The sequence below is a fragment of the Prionailurus bengalensis genome, chromosome D1 (genome assembly GCF_016509475.1).
Source record: "Prionailurus bengalensis isolate Pbe53 chromosome D1, Fcat_Pben_1.1_paternal_pri, whole genome shotgun sequence".
Classification (NCBI taxonomy): domain Eukaryota; kingdom Metazoa; phylum Chordata; class Mammalia; order Carnivora; family Felidae; genus Prionailurus; species Prionailurus bengalensis.
Genome location: NC_057346.1, coordinates 107,510,226 through 107,533,513, shown reverse-complemented (window position 1 = coordinate 107,533,513; position 23,288 = coordinate 107,510,226). Strand labels below are relative to the sequence as shown.

General features: G+C 47.1%; 1 protein-coding gene and 1 non-coding gene across 6 annotated transcripts in view; one reads left to right on the top strand and one right to left on the bottom strand.

Moving 5' to 3' along the window:
- Window positions 1-3,047: 3,047 nt before the first annotated feature.
- PLAAT3 (phospholipase A and acyltransferase 3) overlaps window positions 3,048-23,288 on the top strand; it is a 37,659-nt gene continuing 17,418 nt past the window's right edge. The window contains exons 1-2 of one of the 5 annotated variants that reach the window (XM_043581486.1): window positions 3,048-3,168; window positions 4,013-4,096. In XM_043581486.1, the coding sequence (XP_043437421.1) occupies window positions 4,082-4,096 (15 nt within the window). In that variant the 5' untranslated portion in view covers window positions 3,048-3,168; window positions 4,013-4,081. Of the gene's footprint in view, window positions 3,169-3,393; window positions 3,627-4,012; window positions 4,097-7,634; window positions 7,906-23,288 lie in introns of those variants that run through there. The other 4 variants (XM_043581483.1, XM_043581484.1, XM_043581485.1 and 1 more) reach the window with 4 other exon arrangements.
- Window positions 7,178-7,247, bottom strand: TRNAR-UCG. The gene has a single exon. It is a non-coding gene; the product is annotated as a tRNA-Arg (tRNA).

The window sequence follows — 23,288 nt, the reverse complement described above, 5'->3', positions numbered from 1 at the left end:
TGGTCATGTGTTAGGTGCCAGGCTAGCTGTCATGTTTGAGTTCCGCAGTTTAGTTAGGGAAGGCGCAAACTCACGAACTGATAACACTACAAAGATTATGGTGAATACTTGGGTGCTACCATCAGAGTGCAGATACCCCCATTAGCATAAGCTGGGGAGAAGGAAAGGGGGGAAAGTGGGTGTGTGTGGATGGGGATGTGGTGTGTGTGTCCAGCAAACTGGTTTGTCTTTGGTACATTGACATTCTTGCCTTTGATTTCCATGTATCAGTTCGCAAAGATGAGTTCGACTCTCACTAGCTTAATCGAAGAAAAAGCAATTGTATTTGGATGTCTCGGGGTAAAATAGATACCAAGTACTGGAAGAACCCATGTCAACAGGTCTGTTCTCTCAGGTATGTGTTGGCAAATTCAAAAGCAGATGGATTTATTCCATGCTGCAGGGGAGGAAAATCACAGATGGTTCCAGGCTTACATCATACCACTTAAATGTCTCCAGAGGAAAGAGGCTTTTTTTTTTTTTTTTTTTGACCCACTGCCTATTTTAAAATGTGTGTGTGTGTGTGTGTGTGTGTGTGTGTGTGTGTGTGTGTGTGTACATAGCTCCATCTTGGAGAAGGCTTCTGATTGGTCTGGCTTGGGTCATATGTTCCTTCCAGGGTCAGTGGATATAGCCTGGGGGCTGGGGCCTCAATAGCTGGACCTGGGTCACGGATGTCCCCAGTCAGGGTGACAGAGTACTGTGATATGGCAGATCCACCAGAACCACCCAGCGTCACCAAGTGAAAGACCGCTGGACAAAAATGAATGTCCATTACAGTTCCCAGGTCCCTGGACTGTGAGGCCATTTAACAAACAGTGGGATGAGAAAGGCTGAACATTTCAGGAATGTTCTTTCAAGGGGAAGTATGGTCGTTATGCTGCACATTTATGCAGGGGAAGCTCTTCAGGGCCTCTCAATAAGGATTTGTTCTCTTCAGTAGGACTTGAGGGGTTTCAGAGATGGAGATTCAGGAGGAAGTTATACGTCACCTTTCTTTTCTTTCATAAAAACCTGATTTTTCTGGTCAGCAAATTGTCAGAGCTGGCATATTCACAAAGCCTCACCAGAGTATAATGGATAAATGTTAAAAGAAATGTCCTTCAGGGGCGTCTGGCTGGCTAAGGGGTTCCTGGCAGAGCACGCGATTCTTGACCTCAGGGTTTTGAGTTCAAGTCCTGCATTGGGCGGAGCCTACTTAAAAAAAAAACAAAACCAAAAACCCGTACTCAGTTGACTGATAGAGCTTTCCCCTGAAGAGTGTTCAGGTCTTGAGAGTTAATGTCAAGCAACAGAAACCCTCATGTTCTCAACAAAATACTCCTAATGGATTCTGTTTCCTTAAATGTGGCTTGCCTGCCCTCTCTCTCCACCCCCTGCCCCTTTCCTCCTTTCCTTCTCCTGCTCTGATCTTCCTGCTGCTTCTACCCTACCTGCTCGGAATCCCCACAAGGTGTCATGCCTTCAGCATAAGCCTGAGCCATTTTCTCTTACTTTCTCAGAGAGCAAAACAGTGGATTCTCCTGGAGTAGCCCACCCCCTCCTTAGAAGGAGGAGAATGGGGACGTTGCAAATAATTAATTAGTTAATACTACTCCTCCCCTGTCACAAGAACGGGTCTCCATGGCTGTGGTTGCAGGAAAGACCAGGAGCTTTGGTGTTGATCCTGGCATGGCTTCCCACCCATACAGTGGTGATGGACTTGGGATGGGGCTTAAGGAGAGTCTTGCTGGCAATGGACCGGCATCATTTGGTAGCTTCTCAGCCTGCAGTCTGTCTTACAGAGCTCCTTAAAAAAAATTTTTTTTAATGTTTGTTTATTTATTTTGAGAGAGAGGGGGCAGAGAGAGAAAGAATCCCAAGTAGCCTCCACACTACCAGCACAGAGCCCAATGTGTGACTCGAACTCACGAACTGTGAGATCATGACCTGAGCCAAAACCAAGAGTTGGGGGCTTAACTCACTGAGCCCGCCAGGTGCCCCTGGAGCTCCTCTTTTGAGAGCCGTGTGGAAGGTACCAACCACTTTCCTGACATCCTCGGTCTCCCCCCACGCCCCCACCCCATATGCTTTTTGTTTTGTTCTTCCTGGCACAGCACAGTGGGAGGAGAAAGCAAAGTGACAACTGGGTAGTTCTGAAAGCAGGGAGTACAGAGAAGCAGAAGTCAGTCTGGTGGGCTCAAAACTGAACCTTTCCACCCTGGGTTTGGACTGTTTTTACAGTCACCTGCTTCATCTGCACTACAGTTTGTAATGCCCATAAAGGTCTGGTATGTACCTGCATCGCCTCTGACTCACCTGCTGGGAAGCTAGGGAGTGACCCCGATGTGGATGAGCACGTGCCTTTCCTCCTGTTAGCGGCCAGCGTGTCCTGATGAGGATTTACCACGTGCCACACAACAGGCTCAGCACTTTACAAGCATCATTTCATTTGTTGCTCTCCCTTTGGGGAATGCATTTTTATATGTTAACTTCCATGTTGTCCGATACCATCATCACTCCGTTTAAGAGATGAATACACTGAGGTTCAGAGAGGGAAGGGTGTCCTGGGCCCTCTAGCTAGCAGGTGACAGGGCCAGGATTGGCCCAAGCATCTTGACTGCAAGGCTCAGGGACTTGCCCGGCCCTGGCCGGAAGAGAGGTGAACAGGAGTTGGTTCTACTCTTAGGGAGTCACGGCCCAGTCAGAGCCCAGTGCCAGGAAGGGCCAGTGTCTGGTCATTCATTCTTTCACGGAATGCCTGCTGTGTGCCGTGTTTGGGGGCTGAGGGCTTAAGACCCAATAGTTAAAAGTGCTTTCTTTTTATTTTTTATTAAAAAAATTTTAATGTTTATTTTTGAGAGAGAGACAGAATGCGAGGGGGAGGGGGGAGAGGGGGAGACGCAGAATCTGAAGCAGGCTCCAGGCTCTGAGCTGTCAGCACAGAAACCCCCCCCCCCCCCACTCCTCCCCATGTGGGGCTCAAGCTCCTCGAACCACGAGATCATGACCTGAGTCAAAGTCCGAGGCTTTAACTGACTGAGCCACCCAGACGCCCCCAAAAGTGCTCTCATTCTGCTAGACCTTTGCCTTCGAATGACTTTCAAATTCAATGTCGTTTTAAGCCGTGAGTCCACTCGAATGGAGGAGGTAAGTACACGGATTCCACGCCCGTGGGCTGTGTATGCAGGTGGAGTGTAATACAAGACCGGCTCAAATACGGGGCGGCCGGAAGCGCGCGGGTGGAAGGGGTGAGGAGGCGGTGGCGCTGGAACCCGAGCGCCTCTGGGTGGAGGAGGGCGTGGGGAGAGGCGGCGGCGGCGGGGAGCGGGCGGCAACCTGGCCTGTCTGCCCCAGGGGCCGGGCCGGCTGTCTGGGGCGCGGGGCCGGGAGCCCTGCCGGCTCTCATTAGTCAGCCGCACGGGGAGGAGCCGGCTGACCTTACGCCGGCCCGGCCTCTGCGGCCATTAGAGCTCATCCCTCGGTGGCCGCGCTACCTCCCAGTCCTCGAGGTGGGTGGGGCGGTCCTGCCCCGACTTAAGGAAGGGTGAGATGCTCGGGGTGGCCCTCCGGGTCCCGGACCGCTGCGTGCGAGGCGGAGAAGTTGGGTGAGGCGGGAAGAAGCAAGTTAGGGAGCAGCCCGTCGGCAGAGGCGCCCCCTGGCACCTGCGGGCCGGGCGCACCACCCTGGGCAGGCGACACGGATCGCGCTCCCCCGGGGCCGCGCCGCCGCCTCTCGGGGGAGGGGGCGGGGGGGTGAGCCTCCCCCGACCCAACCCTTCGAGGGGTTCGTCCGTTCACGGCCAAGTGCAGGGGCAAGGAGGGAGCCGGCGAGGAACTCGAAGGGAGCGAGGTGGCGGCCCTCGGAAGAGTCGGGGGAGAACCGCTCACGGTCTCCTGGCCAGACACCCCTCCCCCCCCCCCACCTCCGTACCCTGGGGTCCTGGGAGCGCTGTTCCCCATTAATGACATAACGAACCCCTGCTCCCCGCAGCCTCAGGCCTTTACGCAGCAGATAAACCGAACTCCAGCCTGAAATTGAGGGTCCACGGCAGGAAAAAAGATGCGAGCGTCCATCGTAAGTGTGGGGCGGCGTGGGCTGGGGCGGGGGCTGTGTTTCAGAGGGGACTCATGGTCCTGGAGCCTGAGTTATTACTGATGGGAAGGATCCTGGAGGACGTGGGGCCACACCTCTGGGAGCCGCGGGCCATCAAGTGTCAGATGTATGTAAGCCAGCACCTGGTCGTCTCCGTGCTTGCTTTTCTTGCACAGGCACCTGTCTGGAGCAAGTCCCAGGGAAGGCAGGACCTACGGAGGAGGGAGGCAGCAAGGGGTGACTGGCTCCACAAGTGAGACCAGAACACCAGGCCTTGGGTCTGACCTCTCGTCTCAGCTGACACACCCCGTGACCAGCCTTGCCCAATTTCCAGGCTTTCACTTTTCCTTTTGCTAATCTGATATGGTTCAGAAATCATAAAGGGGCTTACCAAATGCTTCCATTCACCAGCTTTTGAAGTAGACCCACCTGGGATTGTGTTCCCACCCAGCCCTTGGCTGTGACATATGTGTGCCAAGTGCTGTTCTGAGCACTTCCTGTTTCGAATTTACTCTGTCCCCTAAAGTGAAGATTATATGACTTAATACAAGGCTGTGCTCAGAGTAGTGTTTCACACACGTATTAAATGCTCAACTGAAATTCACTATTATTATTATCTCAATCCACAAAAAGATGCCACAGTGACCAACATCAGTATGTACCTGGCATATTTGATGCCCGGAGTGATCATTTTATTAATTCATTTATTTTTTCAGAGAAACACTATTTTTTTTTTTTTAAAGTAGGCTCCACACCCAGCGTGGGGCTTGAACTCACTACTCTGAGATCAAGTCCTGAGCTTGAGATCAAGAGTCAGACACTTTTTTATTTTTTAAAATTTACATCCAAATTAGTTAGCATGTAGTACAACAATGATTTCAGGAGTAGATTCCTTAATGCCCCTGACCCATTTAGCTCATCCCCCCTCCCACAACCCCTCCAGCGACCCTCAGTTTGTTCTCCATATTTAAGAGTCTCTTATGTTTTGTTCCCCTCCCTGTTTTTATATTCTTTTTGCATCCCTTCCCTTATGCTCATCTGTTTTGTCTCTTAAAGTCCTCATAGGAGTCAAGTCATATGATTTTTGTCTCTCTGACTAATTTCACTTAGCATAATACCCTCCAGTTCCATCCACGTGGTTGTAAATGGCAAGATTTCATTCTTTTTGACTGCCGAGTAATACTCCATTGTATCTATATACCACATCTTCTTTATCCATTCATCCGTCGGTGGACATTTGGGCTGTTTCCATACTTTGGCTATTGTTGATCGTGCTGCTATAAACATGGGGGTACACGTGTCCCTTTGAAACAGCACACCTGTATCCCTTGGATAAATGCCTAGTAGTGCCATTGCTGGGTCATAGGGTAGTTCTATTTATAGTTTTTTGAGGAACCGCCATACTGTTTTCCAGAGTGGCTGCACCAGCTTGCATTCCCAAGGAGTCAGACACTTAACCAACTAAGCCACCCAGGTGCCCCTTGGAGTGGCCACTTTAAATATCCCTCTCCTTTATCTGACAACACTATTTTCAATAATAATCAGGAAACGATTACTAATAACAGGAAATATTACTAATATTAGTAATACTATTAGCAACAATATTCAGAAAAGAAACAGTGAAAATTTTCTTTTATTGAGCTTTGCGTATGAAATCATGCCAGTGAAAGAGGAAAAACATGAAAAGGAAAAATGTTATGGAGAAAAATGGGGGAAAAGTAATGGATTAAGAGTTTTTAACTGCGGGGCACGTGCCTGGTTCAGTTGGTGGAGCGTGCGACTCTTGATCTTGAGGTTGTGGGTTCAAGCCTCATGTTGGACGTAGAGATTGCTTAAAAATAAAATCTTTAAAAAGAAGGGTTTTTAACTGCATTTGTGTATTTTTGAAAGAAAGCTTACTCTTAATGTAGGTTGGTCACAGTCGTGAATGATAGCAATATTAGTTTCTCTTTTGGAACTTTTACTTCTGGAAAGTTGTCCATGACTCTGTCAAAATTGATCTTCTCTGCATATTTATGTTCAGTAGTCCGTTGAGCTAGATTTGTCTTATTTTTGCTCGCAGCCGACTGAAGAGCACTTTGTATTCATTTTAATGTCAAAGGCTTCTCTCGCATGAAACCACAGATATACAAATAGGAAAAGTCTTACACATTGGGACAAGTGTGTCAGAGATTCATAAAAAGCACATTTCAGAATAAATTCAGAAATCGCGATACTGCCTCTTAAAAAAAAAAATCAATCTGCTTGCTTTTAAATACCTCCGTATCTGAAACATTTTTACTACAACGTCGTCACCAGAAAATTCAGCATACGTTTTTATCTCATTTGGCAAAATTCTCCCAAGTTTTCCTTCTGGAACAATCAGAGAACACGGTTGAATGGTAGTGAATGCTGACACTTATTTAATCCATTGCTTTAGAATAAGTCTAGTTCGGGGCGCCTGGGTGGCGCAGTCGGTTAAGCGTCCGACTTCAGCCAGGTCACGATCTCGCGGTCCGTGAGTTCGAGCCCCGCGTCGGGCTCTGGGCTGATGGCTCAGAGCCTGGAGCCTGTTTCCGATTCTGTGTCTCCCTCTCTCTCTGCCCCTCCCCCGTTCATGCTCTGTCTCTCTCTGTCCCAAAAATAAATAAACATTGAAAAAAAAATTAAAAAAAAAAAAAGAATAAGTCTAGTTCTCGATGAAAACGATCCATTTCTCTTTTAGTTTCTTCTGGCGCTGAGAGAGCCGTCTGTTTTGTCTTCTGTTTAAACACAGGAAAATGTAGGGCCTGGACAGTTGGCACACAAACTGTGTCGAAAGTGAGCTCAGTACGGCTCTGAGCTATTTGGAACTTACTGCTAGAACAATGGTTGAGTTTGTGTGTCTGCAGACTATATAACTGGGTGTTTTCTGGTTGCATTTCCATGTAGAAGGCAAAATTTTTAATTTTATTTTTTATTAAAATTTTGTTTAATGTTTATTTATTTTTGAAAGAGAGACGGAGAGCAAGCAGGGGAGGGGCAGACAGAGAGAAGGAGACACAGAATCAGAAGCAGGCTCCAGGCTCTGGGCTGTCAGTGTAGAGCCCAACACGGGGCTCGAACCCGTGACCTGAGCCGAAGTCAGACGCTTAACCGACTGAGCCACCCAGGCACCCCTACTTTTAGTCTTTAATCAAACGTAAACATTAAGGCACTAAGGCAGCCGTGAGTTCCTTGAGGAAGGTCACACTCGGCGTGTTTCGGGGGTCTATCAGTGTGGGCTGCAAGCTGTAAGGAAATGTAACAAATTACATTTTTCTTGCCTTTGTGTCTCTCATCACAAGGAATACAGCCCCTACCTCCCTGCTCTTTGAGTGTGCCGCTATCTGACTCTCAGGGGCTTGCCAAATGTCATTTGTTGTTAAAGCAGGTGCCTGGACCTGGAGGCGCGGAGAGCCGCGTGTCTGCCGTCCGGGCCAATGTTTCTCTCTCTTTAGTCCAGCCCGTGATGCCTCCTGGTCAGTGGCAGCGCTAACCCGTCCGTGTTCCGAATCTGCGAAGAATGAGCGGGCCAGGAGATTTTCTCCAGCCATGCTGCCCTCAAATCCCTTAAATCTCTGGCTGGCTGCTGGAGAAGTGAAAATCCAAAGTGAAACAGGGGCTCCATAATCTGGATACCAAACTGGGGCCTTGGACTCTTGAAACGATAGAAATTGGTAAGAGGCTGAAAGAGAGTTCCAGGAAAGGCTTTATTGGGGCTTATGCTCCGACACAAGGGAGGCAGCACGAAGGAGAGGATCTGCAGGCTGACTGGGCGAGGAGAGGTCAGGGTGAGTTTTTCAAAGAAACTTAGGTGGGGGGGAGGGGGCGCCTGGGTGGCTGGCTCATTCAGTTGAATGTCTGGCTCTTGACTTCAGCGCAGGTCATGATCTCACAGTTCGTGAGTTCCAGCCCCACGTCGGGCTCCACGCTGACAGTGCGAAGCCTGCTTGGGATTCTCTCTTTCTTCCTCTCTCTCTCTCTCCCCTTCCCTGCTCTGTCTCTCAAAATAAACTTAAAGAAAAGAAAAAAAAGAAACTTAGGCGGGGGGGGGGGGGGGGGGGAAGGGTGTGTGCGGGAGGGATTTATTAGCACCTAGGCACTTAAAGGTCATGCTTCTGTTGTGTGTAGTAGGTCTAATTAGCATGTTAAATCTCCACCCCCTGGGCGTGATTTTTAGTATGCTCATGAGAGGAAAAGTCGGGGGAAGTTCAGCCCTGGGGTCCTTCTTGGGGTGCAGACTGGTTTGGTCTGGTCTAAGCCGGTCTTGGTAGTAAACATCCTCGGTTCAAGAGAACATCCTCTCTCTGAATTCCTGCAAGGTAGACTATTCAAGAGGCAAGAATTGTGGCTCTCCCCCCCCCCCCCCCCCCCCATGGAGGCAGCCCAGGAATATTCTATTTCAAGGTCAGGGTTGATGGGACCTGAGTCCAGTCCCTGCTCTCAGTAGGAGGAAATTGATGGGCTTAACTCTGATCTCGATTCTAGACTCTCTTCTCGACAACTTTTAAGACCCTCTAAGTTTGCCCGACGTTCCGGCAGGTCTCTGCGCCAGGCCCTGCACGGATTCATCCGCACCCTGGAGGGGCTGCAACTGGGAGGGGCTTAAGGAGCGCCTTCATCGAGGTCATGACCCTCTGCTGAGAGCATCGTAGGCGCCAGGCCGGCTGTTGGCTCTAGCAGGTGTGCTGGGCATCGGAACCCCATCCCTCCTTCCCGTGGGCTCAGCTCAACAATTCTAGTCCCCGGATAAACAGGGCTGCGGCCTGCGGAAGCAGCAGCTATACTGTTTGGTGGGGTAGCAGGGCAGGCACGGAGGTGGATGTGCTGAGCCCATCTGGAGGGGTGAATAGGGCTGTGCCAGTGAATAGCCAAGGGTACTGCAGGCCTAGAGAACATGGAGGTAGAGGCCCAGCTCGCCGAGGTGGGGGGGGGGGGGGGGCGGGGGTGTTACCGGAAGTTGGTACCTTCGTGTGAACTACTTGGTATACTGGGGAGAATTTGGCCCTTGGATTCAGAAAGTCCTGGCAGTGTTTCTTGGGGAGCTCTGAGACCCTGGGCAGGTTACTTCCCATCTCTGAGCCATTTCCCGATCTGTAAAATCGGGCTGCTGTTAAGAATTCCAGGTAACTTGTGTGCCGAGTGGTGCCCGGTGGGGGTGGGGGTGGTTTCCAGATGAGTTAGGAGGCAGTCCTGATTCACGTGGGGGGAGGCTGGACTCCGTCATAGTGTGGGCCTCGAGCCAGGAGATCAAGAGCTGGGGAAGGCAGATTAAGTTTCGCTTCCTTTTTCTCAGACACCTTTGGGCTGCGGGAGCAGGACCTGGTGTCCCTTGGAGCCACTGGCAAGGGAGGAGGTGATGTGTCAGCCCAACCCGTCCTCCACCTTCTCTCTGGGCCTGAGGCTGGGGGGCGGGTACACGTGGTTTTATAGCTTTTGCCCCATGATCTCATGTATTCCTCACACAAACTCTGCTGGATGGGCCCCTATGGCCCCATTGTACCAGAGAAGCTCAGAGAGGTTGAGTGATTCCTGAAACTCACAGAGCAGCAGAGCAGGGAGGGGCTGAGTCTTGGGTGGTGGTTTCTGCTTCTGAAAACGCAGCCTTGGACAGACAGGGTTGACGCCCAGGCCCTCGCAGGTTTCTTCTCTTCCTGAAGCCTTGGTACCAAACTCCCAACTCTTTGCTGGGAAGTCCCTTCCCAGCACCCATGCTGGACTTCAGTCATTCTTGTTATTACTAACTTCTAGGCATTTCTCCCAGAGCATCAGAAATGCAGGGGCTGAGGCTGGGATTTCCACATTCGCCGCACGCAGCACGTGGTTTTGGGAACAAGGACAGCCTGTTCTCGGGCTGCGTTTCACAACCTCCACAGCCTCTCCAGCTGGTCCTGGAGCTGGGAACTTTCCAAGTCAAAAAAATAATAAGAACACACCCAGTAACAGTGGCTGTAAACCCTGCTGTTTACAGAAGGTCTTCCTTCCTGTGTGCCAGGCAGTATTTGCTGAGCGTTCTGTAGGTATTGACATATTTGATCCTCGGGACGGCCCCATGAATCAAGGGCTACAATGACGCCCAACTTACAGCTGGGGAAACTGAGGCTAGGAGAAGTTGGGTAACTTGTCCAAGGCTATCCAGTTAGTAAGTAGTGGAGCCCAAATCTGAACTGAGGCGGTCTGGCTCTGGAGCCCCGAGGCTCGGTCCCCCCACCTGCCAAATGAGGTTTGTGCCCATCTCAGCCTGACCTTCAGTGTCACTGCTCTTTCCCCTCTGGTTCTCACTCTGGGCTGCACAGTAGGGCCACCTGGAAGCTTTAAAAAAATGCCCCCGTGATGCCCTCACAGCTGTGCTTCTGCTCCAGTCCGCCCCGCACCCCTGCGTACCTGTGTCCATTGTCTCCTTGAAGGCGACTTCCTCCCCCGCCACCTTCTGTGGCTTCAGGAGGGTGTGAGGGTTGAGCGTAGGCTTCGGGTTTGAATTCTGCCCCTCTCACCTTTCAGGACCTCAACAAAAATCTCAGGTGCTGCCTTTTCTAGTTTCTTCTGCAGCTCCCCTCCCCCTCCTCGCTGACACCCATTCAGTCAGGCTTCCGCCTCCACCTCTGATAGGAGCTGTGCTCATAAAGGTCACCAGTGACCCTCTCCCTAGAGCACTCTCTTGACCTCCAGACTCGTGGGTTCAGCTGCCTCCCTGGCCTCTCCGTGTGGCTACCTGGGAGTGGTTCAACCCCCTGCCCCGAGCGGCTGGCCTGTCCAAAAGCCTATTCATTCTGCCTCCCACTTGCTCTGGCCAGAAACCCTGGTTATCTTTTTCTTTTTTTTCTTAATGTTTATTTATTTATTTTGAGAGAGAGAAAGAGAGTGCAAGTGGAGGAGGGGCAGAGAGAGAGAGAGAGGGAGAGAGAGAGAGAGAGAATCCCAAGCAGGCTCCATGCTGTCAGCGCAGAGCCCGACCTGGGGCTTGATCTCGTGAACTGTGAGATCGTGACCTGCGCCGAGATCGAGGGTCGGACGCTCAACCGACGGAGCCCCCCGGGCGCCCCCAAACCCCAGTTATCTTTGACTCCACTTTCCTTCACACCCGACCTCACTCCATCAGCAAATCCCGTTGGTTCAACTGTCACAGAAATCCAGAAACCTGTTGCTTCTTTTCCCCACCGCCCCGTCTTCTCTGAGCCGTCTACACCTCTCTCCATCCTTCATTCAAAACCCTCTCCTCCTTCGCCTCCTTCTCTCCAGCCACACTGGCCTCCTGGGCTGTTCCTCAAACACGCTCCTACTTGGGACTTTTGCTCAGGCTGTGACCTCTGCCTGGATGTCCCAGATATCTGCAGGCCCTGCTGTCCACCTTCCCTGACCCCTTCCCGTCCCCCTCCAGCCCCTTTAACCCTGCTTTACCTTTTCTTTCTTTTTGTTTTTATTTGGTATTTCTTCTAATATTCTAGGTGATTTACTTATTTACTAAGGTTTAAAAAAAAAATGCTGTCTCTCCCCCACGAACAAAAGCTCGTGACGCCAGGAATCTTTGCTTTGTTCACAGACACAACCCAGGTGCCTAGGTTGGCGCCTGGCACCTAGCACTCTGAGCATCTGTTGAGTGAAAGGAGCAAATAAATGAGTTCCTTGATCCTCCCAGGCAGAGGCGGGCATCCCCCAGGTGAAGGGATTCTCGAGGGAGGTCCTTGGCCACGGACGCCATTGCCCTAGGGTGGGAGAGGGCATCTGTTCTAAATGCAAGGTGATTCCACATGCATGCCAGCAGCCCCCTCTCCTGCAATTTGTGTGCTCGCTCGAGTCTCAGAACCACAGCTGGGGATAAAGGCTGCAGGCTCAGAGTCAGGAACCCAGCGAGTTCTAGAGCACAGTTAGAGCACATCACACACGGCGATGTTGCTGTTTGCCTTGTCCGGGACTCCCTCGGCGCTTCACCTCTGCTTCTCTCAGAACACTGATCATTTAAGTTAAAAAAACTTTTTTGATGTTTATTTATTTTTGAGAGGTGGGGGCAGAGAGCGAGGGAGGACAGAAGATCCGAGGCAGGCTGGGTGCCGACAGCAGACGGCCCCGCGCGGGGCTCGAACTCACGAACCGTTGAGATCATGGCTTGAGCTGATGTCGGACACTCAGTCAATTGAGCCACCCATACACCTCCATTTAAGTTTTTAAAAAAAAATTTTAAAAGTTTATTTATTAGTTTTGAGAGAGAGAGATTGAGCGAGGGAAGGGCAGAGAGAGAGGGAGACAGAATCCGAAGCAGGCTCCAGGCTCCGAGCTGACAGCACAGAGCCTGATGGGGGGCTCGAACTCATGAGCCATGAGATCATGACCTGAACCGAAGTCAGACGCTCAACCAACTGAGCCACCCAGGCACCCCGACCTCCATTTAAGTTTAAAGGAAGAGTTTTAAGATACTCTGCAGGTGGGATGAGTAGGTGCACATAATTGTGATAAAGCAAATACAGTACCAGAATCGTAGAATCTTAGGTGGTGGGTACACAGATGTTCACTACAAAATTCTGTCAATTTTGAATGTTTGAAAATTCAGATTGTCTCTTTGAAAATTTTGCATCGTAAAATGTTGGGAAGCATGCTGTGAACTTAAAAATGCGATTTGTGGGAAAGCTAGAAAATACCAAAAAATAGAAGGAGGAGAATAATCCCAGTAACCACACATCGCCCCTGCACCCAGAGGGAATCTCTGAGATGTTGGTATTTATCTTTCTTGTCTATTTCCATGTGTATTTATTTTGTTACATAATAGTAATTGTATGCATTACCCAAAGTTGAACACACTGATGTTTGTCAAGACTTGTTTTTTTTTTTTCTGATCCTAAAATGAATATATGTGTATTTGAACATTTTGGAAAACTAGAAGAGAATTAAAAAGAAAATTAATACCCCCAATTTCACTGCCTAGTAATAAACACTGTTCACATTTTGGCATATTTCCAGATTTTCTCCATTGTTTTCTTTTTTAAACAAAGTTTAAAAGTATATACTATTTTGTATAAGGCTTTTCATTAACTAATATGAAAGGGCATTTCTTGTCATTAAGTATTCTTTTAAAAATTTTTTTTAATGTTTACTTATTTGTGAGAGAGACAGACAGACAGAGCATGAGCAGGGAAGGGGCAGAGAGAGAGGGAGACACAGAATCCCAAGCAGGCTCCAGGCTCTGAGCTGTCAGCACAGAGCGTGATGTGGGGCTCGAACTCAGAAACTGTGAGAACATGACCTGAGCCAAAGTCAGATTCTTAACTGACTAAGCCACCCAGGCGCATTAAGTATTCTTTTAAAATAAATCTTTACAACATAACATGTAGTATCCTCGTATATAAATATGGCAAGAATTAAAGAATCTCTTTATGTAGGATTTTTACATATCCAATGTTTTGTCATTAGATGTAACTTTGGAATGGACATCTTTTGTGGATATTTCAGATGATTTACTTAAGATCTGGTCTCTAAATAGAAACTGGGTCAAAGAGTATGAATATTTTTAAGGTTAGTGATACAAATTGCCAAATTACCCTTCAGAAAAGTTGCACTAATTTTTATTCCCATCAGCAGCGAGTGAGGGTATGTGTTTACTTGTATCTTTTCTTATATTTAATATTAGTATTTTAGGGGCGCCTGGGTGGCTCAGTCGGTTGAACATCTGACTTTGGCTCAGGTCATGACATCATGGTTTGTGAGTTTAAGCCCTGCATCGGACTCTGTGCTGACAGCTCAGAGCCTGGAGCCTGCTTCAGATTCTGTGTCTCCCTCTGTTCCACCCCCACTCACACTCTGTCCCTCTCAAAAACACATAAACATTAAAAAAATAATAAAAACATAATATCAATATTTTAATTCCCCCAAAAGCCAGTTTTTAGTTTACATTTATTTGACCACTCGTGAGATAGTGATACTAGAATGTGTTTGTGTTAATGGTAATATGTATATCTCCTTTTTAAATTCTTTATTATGCTCTTTGTCCATTTTTTCCTAGTTTGATATTTAAATCTTTTTTATTGGTTCATAAAAACTTTTTTTTTAATTTTTTTTTAACGTTTATTTATTTTTGAGGCAGAGAGAGACAGAGCATGAACGGGGGGAGGGTCAGAGAGAGGGAGACACAGAATCCGAAACAGGCTCCAGGCTCTGAGCTGTCAGCACAGAGCCCGACGCGGGGCTCGAACTCACGGACCGTGAGATCGTGACCTGAGCCGAAGTCAGCCGCTCAATCGACTGAGCCACCCAGGCGCCCCAGAACTCTTTATATATTAAAGATAGTTATCTGTTTTTCTGTCATTTTCTTCCAGCTGATCGTGGTCATTTGTGGTATTGTTTCAATGCATAGAATGTGCTGGTCTCGCTCTTTTGGCTAGAAGTAACAAGCAGCCCACTTACGCCAGCTTAGGTAAAGAAGTTTTTAATTTAAGGACACAGGTGGAGAGGTAGGAGGATTCTCGTGAAAATCTAAGAACTTGAGCTATAATAAGGCTGGGTCTCCCAGGGAGCTGGGAGGCAGTTCAGGATCAAGGTCGTCGCAGGCACCTCGGCTGCTGGAGTTAGTACGTCCCCATGCACGTGACGCACTAGCCATTCTTGGTTTGTCAAAGCATCTTCTATTTGACCAGAGTTGGCATTCTCTCCTCTCACCCTTGGTTTGGCCCATGGTCCCTGGAGTCTCTCTTGCTTCCTCTACATCATGACTTTTCAGTGTTAGCCCCCACTGCCAGAAAGCTATCCTCCTCCCCCCACCTCCATTTCTTGGTTCAGGTCTTTGAGTCAGAGCAAGAGGGAGAGTGCAAGCGACAACCAGCTTCACTTATCGCGGAGGATCATAGGGCGAGGATTTTTCGGGCCCGTGCCTGCTTCGGGTCCGGCTGGCTGACGTGGGAGGCAGTGGTCACATGGAATGAAATCTGTTTGTTTGCCTGGGCAGCTGGGGTTGTGGGCAATCATTTTCCCTTAAAAGGGAGTCTGAACATAGCAGGCAGTGATAGAAACTTAAAAAAAAAATTTTTTTAATGTTTATTTATTTTTGAGACACACACACACACACACGCACACACAGAGTGTGAGCGGGGGAGGGGCAGAGAGAGAGGGAGACACAGAATCCCAAGCAGGCTCCAGGCTCTGAGCTGTCGGCACAGAGCCCGACGCGGGGCTTGAACTCACAGACCATGAGATCATGACCTGAGCTGAAGTTGGATGCTCAACCGACTGAGCCACCCAGGCGCCCCTAGAAACTTTTAATAATAAGACCTTTAACATTTTTAAAACGTTTAAAAACCTTTTTATCTTTTCCTTTGTGCCTTTTTCTTTGGCTTTTATCCCTAGTGGGTCTTGATTCTAAGATGATACCTATCCCTCAATATTAGTTTAAAATTCATGTTTTTATATCTTATATTGAAGCGTTACTGATTTTTAAACATCATTAACGTGGTCATATTTACAGGTTCCAGATGGGAGATGATTTCAAGGGATTTTGGTGACAGATAATAGCCACCTTTTCCAATTAAAAACTGCAAGCTCATCAACATGAGGGATTTTTCCCCCCCATCTAAAAATCTTAAAAAGTTTTTATTATACAAGTAACTCAGGGGCACCTGGGTGACTCAGTTGGTTAAGCATCTGACTCTCGATTTCAGCTCAGGTCATGCTCTCCGGGTTTGTGACATTGAGTCTTGCATCGAGCTCTGCGCTGATGGCATGGAGGCTGCTTGGGATTCTCTCTCTCTCCCTCTCTTTGCCCCTCCCCCACTCATATTCTCCCTCCCCGCCCCCCATCTCTCTCAAAATAAATAAAGAACATTTAAAAAATGTTGAAAGTCTCTGAAGCCCATCCCCCACTGTAAATAATATACAACAATTTGGTCTGTTTTTCCCAGATCATGCATAGTATATACAGTGCATTTTGCTTATAAATATACAAAAATGTATTTTAGGTAAAAAATGGGATAATCATGTCTTCCACATACTTTTACAATTAGTTCCACGTCAGCTCATATAAATCTACCTTGTTTTCTCCAATGGCTGTATGTGCACATGGGCAGGTGGATGCAGGATAATTTATCTAATTGGTTCTTGTTGATGATTGTGTAGGTTGTTTTTCCGATAATTTCGGAGGCCAGAAATTGTTCCTCGGTTTGCTTGCTAAGGAAAATGGCTGTTATGCAGCTCTTTGTAACTCTGTTTTTGTGGGAAGGATAAAGACTTTTTGTTCTGAAATCCCATGGGCACAGAGTCTCAGCTTTGCCATTGTTTCTGCCTGCGTTGTGCAGTAGAACCCTGGTTACCGTGCGTGCTGGGGAATCCCAGGAGTCCAGCCCTGGAGAGGTAGCTCTCTTGCTTTTCAAAAGAAAAAAAATTTTTAAATGGTTATTTTTTGAGAGAGAGAAAGAGAGAGAGGGAGAAAGAAAGAGAGATCGCGAGTGGGGCAGGGGCAGAGAGAGAGAGGGAGACACAGAATCCGAAGCAGGCTCCAGGCTCCGAGCTGTTAGCACAGAGCCCGACGCAGGGCTTGAACTCAAAAACTGCGAGATCGTGACCTGAACCGAAGTCGGATGCTCAACCGACTGAACCACCCAGGCGCCCCGAGGTAGCTCTCTTCCTGATGTTCCCTGTTGGCCACTTGTTCCTGGAGGAAGAACCAGCTGACAAACAGATCCCCCAGAATGTGGATCAAGCTGAGTGAGGGAGACATCACTACCGATCCTTTTTTTTAAAGTTTATTTATTTGATTTGAGAGAGACAGAGACAGCACCAGTGGGGGAGGGGCAGAGAGAGAGGGAGAGGGAGAGAGAGAATCCCAAGCGGGCTCCACACTGCTAGCACAGAGCCCGATGTGGGGCTGGAGCCCACAAAGCCACGGGATCATGACCTGAGCAGAAACCAAGAGTTGGGCACTCAACTGACTGAGCCACCCAGCTACCTCACTACCCATCCTTTTATAACAGGAGTTGGCAAACTTTTTCTGTAAAGCTCAGATAGTGACGATTTTACGGTTTGCAGATCATGGGGTCTCCGTTGCAACCCCTCAACTCATCTACCGTAGAGAGAAAGCAACCCCAGACAATATGTAAATGAGTGGGTGTGGCTGTGTGCCAATAAAATTTTATGGACCCTGAAGTTTGAATTTCATGCAGTTTCATGTGTCACAGAACATCATTCTTCTTTTGACTTTTCCCCCAACCACTTAAAAAAACATTCTTAGCTTGCATACAAAAATAAGCACAGGCACAAATTTGGCACTGGGATTGTCCTGCTCATACATCTGATTTTATAACATGATTCCTTGAGTTCTTAACTTGGATTCAGCTCAGCTGGCTTGTGTGTTTCATCAAGTTATTGTTTCTCTAGTTAGATTTTATGACAGAGGGTGAAGTCATTCATATTCTTAGTTCATGGCATCCTGTCCTGGCTGGTCCCTGTAAGACACCCCCCCCCCCCACCGCCCTTCTCTTGTGGGTTTTTTTTGTTTTGGTTTCTTTGGGTTCCCTTATATCCTCATCCCTTTCCAACGGCTGGGATCCTGATGTATTTAATGTGTGTTCCTTAGTCCACATGATTCTGTTCTTGTTTTTGTTGGTTTTTTATTTTTTATTTTATTAAAAAAATACTTATTTATTTATTTGTTTGTAGAGAGAGAGAGAGAGAGAACGAGCAGGGGAGGGGCAGAGAGAGAGAGAGAGAGAGAGACAGAACGAGCAGGGGAGGGGCAGAGTGAGAGAGAAGGAGAGAGAAAATCCCAAGCAGGCTCCGTGCTGTCAGTGCAGAGCCCTATGTGGGGCTTGAACCCATGAACCGTGGGGATCATGACCTGAGCTGAAACCAAGAGTCAGACGCTTAACCGACTGAGCCACCCAGGCACCTTCGATCTTTGCGGGCATGGTTCTTCTAAGATGCATATCATTGGTTTGCGTGTGGGTACCTTTAATCTATATAAGCGGTGTTGGGTTGCAGAGCGATTCTCATTTTTCCACTTAGCTCTGTATCTAAAAGATCATCCTTGTTGCCATGTGAACACCGAGTCTTGGCACTAGTTAGAAACTGGTGCACAGGGCTCCACAGGTGAGTCTGCCACCTTTCACTTCATTTTTAAAAAGAAGTGTCTTTGGGTGCTATTATGTATTGGCCTTGTGCATATTTGGAAATAGGTACCATCTGCTCCTACAAGGGGCAGGCAATTTGCTTGTGTATTTTAATGCTTATTTATTTATTTATTTATTTATTTATTTATTTATTTTGAGAGAGAGAGAGAGAGACAGAATGCAAGTGGGGGAGAAGCAAAGAGAGAGGGAGACAGAATCCGAAGCAGGCTCCAGGCTCCGAGCTGTCAGCCCGGAGCCCGACACGAGGCTTGAACTCACGAACTGTGAGATCATGACCTGAGCCGAAGCCGGATGCTTAACCGACTGAGCTACCCAGGTGGCCCATGATTGCAGATTTTAAAAAATCAAAACTTTTTTCCTTCAAACTTTAGACATCCGTTAACATTATTTTTTTTATTCATTTAAAAAATTTTGTGTTTGGGGACGCCTGGGTGGCTCAGTTGGTTAAGCTGCTGGCTCTTGATTTTGGCTCAAGTCGTGATCTCATGATTTGTGGGTTTGAGCCCTGCATCAGGCTCTGTGCTGACAGCTTGGAGCCTACTTGGGATTCTCTCTCTTCCTCTCTTGCTGCCTTCTTCCCCTCTCCTCTGCTTGTGCTTTCTCTCTCAAAAATAAATAAATAAACATTAAAAAAAATAAAATCTGTTTTAAAAATTGAGGTCTAATTGATCCTTTTTAGCATTCCTCTCTTTTAAAATTCTTATTTATTCATTTATTTAGAGAGAGGGCACAAGTGAACGAGGGGCAGAGAGAGAGAAAGAATCCCCTAAGGGGCATAAAGAGAGAGAGAGAGAGAGAGAGAGAGAGAGAGAGAGAGAGAGAAGTGGGGCTCACCCAGAGCTCATGTTTTACCTGAAGTGGGGCTTGTGTTCACCCAAAGCAGGGCTTGATGTAAGACTTGAACTCACGAACTGTGAGATCATGACCTGAGCCAAAGTCAGATTCTTTTTTTTTTTGATTTAGAAAGTATTTGCAATTTATTTTTGCAATTTTATTTTTTAAAATTTACATCCAAATTAGTTAGCATATAGTACAACAATGATTTCAGGAGTAGATTCCTTAATGCCCCTGACCCATTTAGCCCATCCCCCTCCCACAAACCCTCCAATAACCCTCGGTTTGTTCTCCATATTTATGAGTCTCTTCTGTTTTGTCCTCCTCCCTGTTTTTAAATTATTTTTGCTTCCCTTCCCTTATGCTCATCTGTTTTGTATCTTAAATTCCTCATATGAGTGAAGTCATATGATATTTGTCTTTCTTTGACTAATTTCGCTTAGTGGAATACCCTCTAGTTCCATCCACATAGTTGCAAATGGCAAGATTTCATTCTTTTTGACTGCCGAGTAATACTCCATTGTATATATACACCACATCTTCTTTATCCATTCATCCATCGATGGACATTTGGGCTCTTTCCATACTTTGGCTATTGTTGATCGTGCTGCTATAAACATTGGGGTGCATGTGTCCCTTCGAAACAGCACACCTGTATCCCTTGTAGTGCAATTGCTGGGTCGTAGGGTAGTTCTATTTTTAGAAAATGATACTGTTTTCCAGAGTGGCTGCACCAGCTTTTATTCACACCAACAATGCAAAAGAGATCCTCTTCCTCCACATCCTCACCAACATCTGTTGTTGCCTCAGTTGTTAATGTTAGCCATTCTGACAGGTGTGAGGTGCTATTTCATTGTGGTTTTGATTTGTTATTTCCCTGATGATGAGCGATGTGGAGCATTTTTTCATGTGTTGGTTGGCCATCTGGATGTCTTCTTTGGCAAAGTGTCTATTCATGTCTTTTGCCCGTTTCTTCACTGGATTATTTGTTTTTTGGGTGTTGTTTGAGAAGTTCTTTGTAGATTTTGGATACTAACCCTGTATCTGATATGTCATTTGCAAGTATCTTCTCCCATTCTGTCAGTTGCCTTTTAGTTTTGCTGAGTGTTTCCTTCGCTGTACAGAAGCTTTTTATTTTGCTGAGGTCCCAGTAGTTCATTTTTGCTTTTATTTCCCTTGCCTCTGGAGACGTGTTGAGTTAGAAGTTGCTGTGGCCAAGGTCAAAGAGGTTTTTGCCTGCTTTCTCCTTGAGGATTTGGATGGCTTCCTGTCTTACATTGAGGCTTTTCATCCATTTTGAGTTTATTTTTGTGTCTGGTGTTAGAAAGTGGTCCAGGTTCATTGTTCTGCATGTTGCTGTCCAGTTTTCCCAGCACCACTTGCTGAAGAGACTGTCTTTATTCCATTCTTTCCTGCTTTGTCAAAGATTAGTTGGCCATACATTTGTGCGTCCATTTCTGGGTTCTCTATTCTGTTCCATTGATCTGAGTGTCTGTTCTTGTGTCACAAAGTCAGATTCTTAACGACTGAGCCACTCAGGCGTCCCCTTTCTTTTCTTTAATAATTTTAGTTTTTTTAATACATGTTTTTTTTTCATTGCCATGATCATCATTTACTTTTTTTATATATATATGAAATTTATTGTCAAATTGGTTTCCGTACAACACCCAGTGCTCATCCCAGAAGGTGCCCTCCTCAATACCCATCACCCACCCTCTCCTCCCTCCCACCCCCCATCAACCCTCAGTTTGTTCTCAGTTTTTAACAGTCTCTTACGCTTTGGCTCTCTCCCACTCTAACCTCTTTTTTTTTTTTTCCTTCCCCTCCCCCATGGGTTCCTGTTCAGTTTCTCAGGATCCACATAAGAGTGAAACCATATGGTATCTGTCTTTCTCTGTATGGCTTATTTCACTTAGCATCACACTCTCCAGTTCCATCCACGTTGCTACAAAAGGCCATATTTCATTTTTTCTCATTGCCACGTAGTACTCCATTGTGTATATAAACCACAATTTCTTTATCCATTCATCAGTTGATGGACATTTAGGCTCTTTCCATAATTTGGCTATTGTTGAGAGTGCTGCTATGAACATTGGGGTACAAGTGGCCCTATGCATCAGTACTCCTGTATCCCTTGGATAAATTCCTAGCAGTGCTATTGCTGGGTCATAGGGTAGGTCTATTTTTAATTTTCTGAGGAACCTCCACACTGCTTTCCAGAGCGGCTGCACCAATTTGCATTCCCACCAACAGTGCAAGAGGGTTCCTGTTTCTCCACATCCTCTCCAGCATCTATAGTCTCCTGATTTGTTCATTTTGGCCACTCTGACTGGCGTGAGGTGATACCTGAGTGTGGTTTTGATTTGTATTTCCCTGATAAGGAGCGACGCTGAACATCTTTTCATGTGCCTGTTGGCCATCCGGATGTCTTCTTTAGAGAAGTGTCTATTCATGTTTTCTGCCCATTTCTTCACTGGGTTATTTGTTTTTCGGGTGTGGAGTTTGGTGAGCTCTTTATAGATTTTGGATACTAGCCCTTTGTCCGATATGTCATTTGCGAATATCTTTTCCCATTCCGTTGGTTGCCTTTTAGTTTTGTTGGTTGTTTCCTTTGCTGTGCAGAAGCTTTTTATCTTTTTTTTTTTTTTTAAATTTTAACGTTTATTTATTTTTGAGACAGAGAGAGACAGAGCATGAATGGGGGAGGGTCAGAGAGAGAGGGAGGCACAGAATCCGAAACAGGCTCCAGGCTCTGAGCGGTCAGCACAGAGCCCAACGCGGGGCTCGAACTCACGGACCGCGAGATCATGACCTGAGCCGAAGTTGGAGGCTTAACCGACTGAGCCACCCAGGAGCCCTGAAGCTTTTTATCTTCATAAGGTCCCAGTAATTCACTTTTGCTTTTAATTCCCTTGCCTTTGGGGATGTGTCGAGTAAGAGATTGCTACGGCTGAGGTCAGAGAGGTCTTTTCCTGCTTTCTCCTCTAAGGTTTTGATGGTTTCCTGTCTCACATTCAGGTCCTTTATCCATTTTGAGTTTATTTTTGTGAATGGTGTGAGAAAGTGGTCTAGTTTCAACCTTCTGTATGTTGCTGTCCAGTTCTCCCAGCACCATTTGTTAAAGAGGCTGTCTTTTTTCCATTGGATGTTCTTTCCTGCTTTGTCAAAGATGAGTTGGCCATACGTTTGTGGGTCTAGTTCTGGGGTTTCTATTCTATTCCATTGGTCTATGTGTTAATACATGTTTTTAATGTTTATTATTTTTGAGAGAGAGAGAGAGAGAGAAACAGAGACAGAGAGCAAGCAGGGAAGGGGCAGAGAGAGAGGGAGACACAGAGTCCGAAGCAGGCTCCAGGCTCTGAGCTCTCAGCACACAGCCCGACCCGGGGCTCAAACTCAGACTGCGAGATCATGACCTGAGCTGACGTCGGCCGCTTAACTGACTGAGCCACCCAGGCACCCCTAATAGTTCTAGTTTTAAAAAAAGTTTATTTGTTTTAGCAATCTCTCCACCCAACGTGGGGCTTGAACTCACAACCCTGAATCAAGAGCCGCTCCCTCCACAACTGAGCCAGCCAGGCGCCCCTTTAGCATTCATTTCTATGAGTTTTCACCAACACACATGACTGCATAGCTGTCACCACCATCAGATACGGAACATTACGGAAAGTTTGTTCCTCCCTCCTGCCCCTTTGTTGTCCGCTCCTCTCCCCACTCCCGGCCCCTGGCAATCACGGATCGTTTTTCTCTCCTATAGTGACGGCTTTTCTGGAACGAGACATACATGGGCTAATACATTGCACTGCTTTTGGGGTATGGCTTCCTTTACTGAGCACCAGGCTTTTGCCGCTCTGTTACCTTTTGATGTTTACGGTTATAAGGTTTGAATTTCTTTGTAGATATTTTTGTCATTGCAATAAAAAAATTTTTTTTTCAGGCATCCTTCTATGTGTAGACCTCCTTTCACTGGTATTTGTCTGGAACACAGTGAGCTCCTCGGGTCTGCATACCCACCAACTGCTCATTGCCTGACATCTTATTACTGATGGTCAAACTGTCTCCTGTCGTAGTCGGTGGGCTTCCTGAGGGCTGGATCCCTGCCTTGTCTTCATGTCCTTGTTTATTCATGGGGACCCCCAGCTAAACTCCCTTTGGGGGATTTCTGAAGACCCCCTAATTCTCACCAAACCATACACAATACATTTTTTTTCTTTTATTCTGGAAAACAAGTGGGATTC